This window comes from Diceros bicornis, chromosome 3, assembly GCF_020826845.1.
Source record: "Diceros bicornis minor isolate mBicDic1 chromosome 3, mDicBic1.mat.cur, whole genome shotgun sequence".
NCBI classification, from domain to species: domain Eukaryota; kingdom Metazoa; phylum Chordata; class Mammalia; order Perissodactyla; family Rhinocerotidae; genus Diceros; species Diceros bicornis.
In genome coordinates this window covers 55,798,321-55,806,590 of record NC_080742.1, presented here as the reverse complement: position 1 = coordinate 55,806,590, position 8,270 = coordinate 55,798,321, and the positions used below count along the sequence as shown (strand labels likewise).

Below are 8,270 nucleotides of genomic sequence, written 5' to 3'. Positions count from 1 at the left end.
AACATCCGTTGCCAATCCTCCTCTTTTTGCTGAAGAAGATTGGCCCTGGGCTAACATCCGTGCCCTTCTTCCTCTACTTTATATGGGGTGCCGCCACAGCATGGCATCGGTGTGCACCCAGGATCCGAACCTGCGAACCCCAGGCCGCCAAAGTGTAGCTCACGAACTTAGCCGCTACACTACCGGGCCAGCCCCTGAAATTGGATATTTAACTGAGGATATTTCTAAGCAAAGTATGGAAGGTGCAGCCTGGTTTCTCCTTACTGCTTATAGTAAAATGCAAGAAGAGGGAGATAAATTGAAGGAATTGTTAAGCAAAAAAGAATCAGACTTAAAGATTGGGGAAATTCTCAGTCTATCCATATTGCAAAAAATGAGAAAGCTTGTTCTGAAAAGAACATGCACCTCAAAACTCTTCCAGCCTCTACCTATCATTTAGTTCCAAAGCCACTCCCACATTTTCAGGTCATTTGTTACAGCAGCACCCCACTTCACGGTACCAAAATCTGTATTAGTCTGCTTGGGCTGCTATTACAAAATATCACAAACTGAATGGCTTAAACAACAAAAATTTTTTCAGAGTTCTGGAGGCTAGAAGTCCAAGCTAAAGGTGCTGTCAGGGTTGGTTTCAGATGAGGACTTTCTTCTTGGCTTGTAGACGGTTTTCTTTTCTCTGTGTCTTTACATGACCTTTCTCCTATGCACATGAGAAGAGAGACAGAGAAAGCTCTCTGGTGCTTCATACTCTTCTTATAAGGACACCAGTCCTGTTGGATTGGGGTCCCACCCTTGTGACCACATTTAACCTTAATTACATCCTTAAATCCCCTATTTCCACATGCAGTTACATTGGATGTTAGGGCTTCAGACAGAAATTTTGGGGAGACATAATTCAGTCTATAACATGTGTCTTTATAAAAAGAATGTTATATGAAGTAGTGTACTATGACTTTACATAGATATATGTATAAATATGTCTCACTTTCAGCATAAATGAAGAGAAATCTCAAAACATTGTTTTATACAAAGCAACGCAGTTCTCTTTAATTTCTTTCAATAAGCATTAATAGAGAAGTGACTACGAACAAGATACTGTTATTAGATGTGAAAGATACAAAGGTGTACAAGACTGAAGAAGTTTCTGCTGTAATTCTAAATGACTTGAATGTTTTGTAAAAGGACACAAAAAGTATTCTTGCAATCTATAGCTTTTCAGAAAGCAGACCACCCAACTGCAAGAAAGTACACCTATTACCCTTCTAAATTTCGAAGGACATCCCTATTTTAATAAAGAGTTTTCAGAGAAAGAAAATGTATGACCCATTGCTCTACATTGATTCAGATTAAATAGATAACAGGAAGTTGTTTCCTGAAACAAAATACAAAAGCAAACAAACCAAGTGACCAAGTGACAAACAAATATCCTGGTGAGCTCTACCTGGCTCTGGAGCCTCCACTGGGGACAGGAGAAGCAGCGATGGAGTTGGTGAAGCTTGGTGTCGTGTGGAACAGATCAGATAAGTGGTGAGACCGAGCAGGAATGAAAGTGATGGAGTTGAACAGAGTGGGGAGCTTCCCCTCTAATGCATCAGCGTTAGTGTACTCATTAAAGCAGTGTGACGTTCACAAGGTTCAGCAGTTTTCAACAGCTCAATAAAACTGTCAGTGGATGATACAAAAATAGAAGTAAATTTTATTTTATTCATAGGAATTGCTAACAGAGCAATGCATTTGACAAATGCCTATCCATCTTCGTAGAAGAATATAGACGGTCCAAAGTAGAAACGTGTCATTTTTTAAAATAGATAAATACTTGGTTTTGGGAAGAGAAAATGCCAGATATCCATTATATTTCTTAAATCTTATAAACTATATAGTTGTAAAATATCCCCAAATACTTTAAGTTAAAAAAAAAAAAAGAAAAATATAGATGTCTTGTGACTCTGGTATATTGTCATTAGCAAATAAGCAATTATTGAATGACAATGGGAATGAAGAAAGTGTAGGTGCATTTAGGAAGTATTTTCTTTCACTTTCATTTTCCTGGTGGATGAATAAGAGAAGGATTGTCTCTGAGTGTTAGAGGGGATTACCAGCATTGGAGAGCACTGAGTTCTTGAAGTATCCAAAAGGGAAAAGTCTTCAATTTGATTCTAATGATAAGAAACCATTCTTGATGTGGAGAGCTCTTTCATTGTGGGGACAGATTCAGAGAGAGAGCATCCCATACTCACCTTCTGATCTATTAATGTTTTAAAACTAGACTGTTAGAGACTGAGTTTGGGTTAGAGAAAGGTGTCATCCATATTTTCGCTTCTGTTCACATTCTCTCAATTTTCAAGAAAGGCAATTTGACATCATTTTCAATAACCTACAATCCCTGAAATTTATGGCTGCTCTTTGTTGTTTGAATTACAATTTGAAATAAGATATGCAACCCACCATCCCATAATAAAACACTCAGAAACTTTTCTTCTCAAAGGGAAACTACTTTTATCCTATAACCTCTGCGCAAATGTCCTATTTTATTTGACTGTGTCACACCACAGAAACTGATTACTTTCTCACCAAAGAAAAAACAGTTATAATAGACCAGATTTTCATGTCATTAGGAAGTCTTCCAATTTTATTTTTTCCTTTTCAGCAGAATTATTTCCTTTTGAAGAAAAAATAACTCTGGCTTTGCAGACAAAAATCCACATATAAGAGGATATCTGTTAAACAAAATCTAACGGGGCACTTTTCTAGGGCATGTTTTTCCGTGGACTGAAAAATGGATTTCCTTATACAGATCTGCACAGCCCTTGTGTGTGCTGTGGCTCAGAGCAAGCTTCAAGGTTTTATCTTTTTGTCTCCATCACACAACCTGGGTCTTCACTCATGCATAACAAAACCAAGGAAAATATGTGACTTGAGTTTCCAAGTATTGTTGCTCAACTCAGTCTTCTCTACTCAAAGCTTTTGGCTTTCAATTCTGAAATGGAATCTGGGTGGAATGAAATTAATACAAGGAAGGGACCCCTATCCTTTGATGTAGAAAAGGTTAAATTGTTCCCTTGTTGATTTCTAAATTTGAAAATGATCAGGTAGTATGATTTTACTTTTATCTTCTTTTTCATTGAAATGAAATGACTCCAACACCAAGCTGCGCATCATAATTAAAGGGTTTGCTATGTTATCAACTTTCTACAAATATTTATTGCAACAATCTCCTTTGTTTTCAAATATGTGGTCTGGATTTTCCTGAATATAGTCAACTTGAATACAGTCAACTTTTAAAGAAAGAGAATGCAGGATTCGGGGACTTAATGATATTAAAGATTCCTCAGAAAATCATTTAGGACTGAAAAGGACCTCTTTCCATTATTCTTGGCAGGGGACAAATGGTAATATGCTAGGTTGGTAGGTTCTCTATGTGGTGGAAGTCATCTTCTTGAATGAAAGCAACTCAGAACATGTATCTGACTGCAATAGTCACATGACATTAGCAGAGTTCAGTGCTTTTCAAACTTTTTTATAGTAATGAGATCTTTCTTTTATTATTATTTTTTTTAACGAAGGAAAATCTCTGCTAAAGCCCAATATGAAATGCAGAGAGAAGCACGGCTACTCGGGTTGATTTGGTCTCATCAGTGGGCTCCACATGATAAGCTCCAATGCCTGGTGGAACCGCTATGGTGAAACGCTGGCAAAACGGGGAATCAGAGAGTCAACTCAATCCCTTCCTAGTTACCAGAAATTAGACAATTTATAATCTTTTTGAGCATGTGTGTGCCTCTCTGTGGATACGTGTGTGTGTATTAATTCTTGCCTCTCAGGATTGTTGAAAAGGTAAGTGATAATGCACGTAATGTGCTTACTTTAGCCCAGTACCTTGCATGTAAGTAGATATTCAAAAATTGCCTTTACTCTTGTGATTATTATTATCATCATCATCATCCTAATCATACTAATCCATACTCAACATGCAATCATCCTGGAACCATGTTCTAGGCCTGCTGTAAAGGGCTATATTATGTATGCATTAACTCTGTTAATTTACAGATGATGATACTGAGGCTTAGTGGGGTTAAGTAGTTTATCCAACACAAATAATAAGTAGTGGAGTTGGATTTAAGCTTCCAACCCTGGATTTAACTCCAGAGCTTGAGACTTTAACGCCAGTCCACAGTTGCTTAATAAAGCGCAGGACTCGGTGTGCACCCCTGTAGGTCAATCTCTCCATATCTTAGCTTCCTCACTGTTCCTAACATTGTGAGGCTCAAATGAGGTCAAGTTTGTCACGTGCAAAAGACCTGTATTTTTGTATAAGCAAATGGTGACTTGCATGGTCAGTCCATTTTATTGAGTTTGGTCATATGAACTAACAACCACCAAATCTTCATTTTAATCTGTTTTGTGTGGAAGTAACTCAGGTCAAAAACATGCCTGAACTTTGTCAAAACACATCTGAACTCCAAAATGGAATCTTATTCAGCTTTAAGCTAGGTTCTCAGAAAAAAAAAAGTTTTCTAAGCCTAGTGAGCGGTTTTGCTCTGGCCCTGCTTTTGAGAACAAGAGATTGTCATATAAGTGCTTGTCAAGGGACATTGCTTGTGTGTCACACTGAAATAAAAAGATAGGCAAGTAAGGCAGGCCTGAAGGTTCGAGGTGGAAGGCATTTACTTTGCTAGGTAACTGCAGAAAATGCTTTGACATTCTATCCATAACCATAATGATATTTATGATATTTTAAGTTGAGTAAATTGATATTGGAGTGGAACACTGTGGCTGCTATAAATACTATGGTGTATGCATGATTTTTTGAAGTGTGTGTATGGAAAAGGTGGAAGAACAAAAGACAGGGGACATTATAGGATTAGAGTATTTGAGTTACCTGAGTGCTTGTTGTAGATACTATCCTTGAGAGCCTTGCTTCATATCCTTGTGTGCTAAAAATAATAATCAAAACACTCAGTTTCTGACCTTTTAATGTTTACCTTGTAAAGGAAAATTGCCTACTTTCTCACCTTCCTAGAACTCTTGTGCCTTACCCTAGTGGTGGAACATCTATATACATTTAAAAGACTATTCATATTTCCAAAATTTTTTTTTTTTGCTGAAAGAGACTTGTCCTGAGCTAACATCTGTTGCCAGTCTTCCTCTATTTTGTATGTAAGCTGCCGCCACAGCATGGTCACCAATGAGTGGTGTAGGTCCACGCCTGGGAACCAAACCAGAGCTGCCAAAGCGGAGCATATCGAACTTAACCACTAGGCCGCCAGGGCTGGCCCTCCATGATTTTTGTAATTGGCTATTTTATACATACATAACCCGCCAGGGAAGGAAGGTGCTAAATTGAGAAAACAAATCATCCTTGCCCTGACCTACCTAATCAAATACATATGCTTAATTGTTTTGTCAAATTTGGCAAAGAAAGAAAATTTGAGGAAAGAAAAGAAAACAGACCAGTCATCTGTTTCATTACTTCTCTATAAATAAAGATGAAATGTAGGAACTGACATGCAAGGAGGAAGTCAATGCTGTAAAAACTGCAGCAAAGCCCACATGTCATTTTTTTCTTTCCCTTGTCTCTCAATTTTCTTATTCAGTGATTGTCACTACCAAGTGAATTGTTGAAAGACTTCTTTAGCTGGGGATGGGGGGGTAGGGGGTATGGGGAGAAGAATGGGAAACAAAAGACAGTCCTTAAAATAAAGTACAGGAAAAATTGAACTGTAAGGTAGCCTCTTCATCTAGAATAATAATTCTCAATTTTAACTGCACATCAGAATCACTTGGGGAGCTTTTAAAATTTGTAGATACCTGAACCACATCCCTGGGGATTCCTATTTAATTGGTCTTAGGTGGGGCTTCAGTATTAGTATTTTTTAAGGCTCCCTGAGTTTAAAGCGTATTGAGAATTGAGAACCACTGGGTAGACTAACAGTTAATCCACAGATCACCAGGTGCGCTGGGCTTCGAGAGGTCTCACATCTATGAGAGGTGCAATCAGTTCATCATGGACTGAAGACCGCAAAGGTGCTAAGTGGGATGGGCAGCCTCTCTACACCTTGGTTCCCCTTTTGTGCTATTTGTTGACGAGTTAGGAGACTAAACCAGGCAATGCCATGGGATGCTTGGCGATCCTTGGGGATTCCATATACTAGCTGTCATCCGAAAGCAATGGGTCTCCTTTTCCTCTTTCACCATATCTTAAGCCATCTGACTGATTGTCAAAGCCATCCATAAACAAGCCTCTTTTTTGAATCCAAACTTAGCTCCTACTACCACCTAAAAAAGTGCTTCTACCATAGTCAGATCATTCTCTTCCCTGTTTCCTGAGACTATTTAGTGTATTCCCATCTCATTCATTCCCAAGCACTTGTTAATATCCTTTGTGTGTAAAGTACTTTGCTAATAGAATACTTCTCAACAAAAGGAAGATAATAACCAGCTTGCATTTTTTGAGTTCTTGGCACTCATAATACTAGCCAACACACATTGAGTGCTTACTGTATGATACGCACTGGGTTAAACACTGCATGTGATTTACTGCATTTATTCTGCTCAACGACCCTATGTTGATTGTCTTATCCCTATATTACAGAGGAAGAAACTGGGGCAAGGAGGGCAATGCCCATGTCACACGTGGTAAAGGTGGGAGCACTAACTTTCATCCTGAACGTCTTTCTTAAACTCCTTTTAAGTCTCTCTTAAAAGGAGAGGGCACTACACAGCCCTCAAGTAGCTTTAAGTTTAGTGGAGAAGATATGACCCACACAGACGCTGGTAAAACAAAGCAGTAGGCAGTAGGTTCTAAGCATCCTAATAAAAGCACAAAGTGCTATAGGAGTTCCGAAAAGAAAAAGAAAAAGAAAAAAATAGCCACTGCCGAGGATGGGGTCTAACCCAGGGCTTACTAGAAAGAGAATTCATGTGTATTAGCAAAGGAAAGGAAGCAGGAGAGCACGAGGAGGTTTAGGGGAATAGCAGTTAAGATTCATACAAGGGCAGAATAAGACACGAGACTTGTAAAGTAGATGGCTGCCGGCTTAGGGAGGGCTAAGAGCCAGGTGTTCCTCTTCGTTGAGTAGGTGTTGTGGGGCAGGAGCAAGGCAGAAACCACAGGTGAGCTTTTCAAATTCTCCATTGGAGAAATGGAGGTCAACAGTCTGACCCAGGTGAAGAGTAAAGAGTTTAAGGAGTTTAGAAAGGGTACAAATGCAGTGTAGCAGGAGCCAAGTTGGGGTTGGAAGCTGAGCCATGATATAGAAGCCAAAATAGTGATGAGGTAAAGGGAGATGAGGCAGCAGGAGACAAGGAGAGGGGCATAACAATTCCAGGGCGCAGAGGTTTTTGGGGTAAGACTGCTCTGGTATGTATGATCCTGTGACTTCTAATTCTCTGGGATATCCAAAAATCACTCCCTTGGGTACTCACCCTAGGCCAGGGAAATATGACCCAAGTGGTGCCTGCGGGAGACCAGTCTGGCAGAGGCCAGTGTAGTTCAGAGAGAAGGAAGCTACAGGCAGTTAGGAGTCCCCTCAGCTGTGCCCTCACCAGGTGATTGCTGCTAAAGGGACTTCTGGAAACTAAATTGTGGCAGTAGACTTGACAATGATGTGATAATTGACTGATTCCGAGGGAAAAGGGCAATGAGGAGACAATGTGAATTTGCGATTCTGAGTCTGCATGGCAAGAATGGCAACGTCATTGACAGAAGTACCAGGAAGATGAACTGATTCACAGAAATGACGGGATCAGTTTTAGATACTGAGTGAGACATAAAGGCAAGTCTTCCAGGTGAAAATATCTTGTAGAGAGTAGAAAATGCTGGACAGGAATTCTGGAGAGAGCTGGGAACTGGGGATATACATGCCTGTAGAGTGAGTGTGTATTTTGAGGAAGATGGTGTGGAGAGAGAGAGAATCAAGGACAGAAGAAGGATGTTGACACTCTGAGGGAGCACAGTCAAGAGAGGAAACTGCGGTATGGTCCAAAGGGTAGGGGGGCTCCGCTGAAGCCAAAGGGTTTCGAAAAAACAAGGAAGATGAAGAATGGAAATAGGCTATGAGCTTGGTTCTGGGAATGGGTAGTTTCAAAAGAAACAGCTTCTTGGTTTCCTTGCTGGGAAGTACCTCCACTTGCTCATCTTCTTATACAAATGATAAACTTCCCTCAAGGCATTACTTTTTCCATGAAGTTTTTCTGACTAGTCCCTTCTTCACGTATTCCCCATACCATAGGATTCCTGCAGTACTTAGAAACTGCAAGTGCATTCAGCCTTT

At 39.8% G+C, this 8,270-nt stretch overlaps 1 protein-coding gene across 1 annotated transcript in view; it reads right to left on the bottom strand.

Moving 5' to 3' along the window:
- Positions 1-2,600: 2,600 nt before the first annotated feature.
- The window catches only part of ITPRID1 (ITPR interacting domain containing 1), an 82,148-nt gene continuing 76,478 nt past the window's right edge, over positions 2,601-8,270 (bottom strand). The window contains exon 14 of the mRNA XM_058569005.1: positions 2,601-2,676. Coding sequence (XP_058424988.1) covers positions 2,601-2,676 — 76 coding nt within the window. The remainder of the gene's footprint in view (positions 2,677-8,270) is intronic.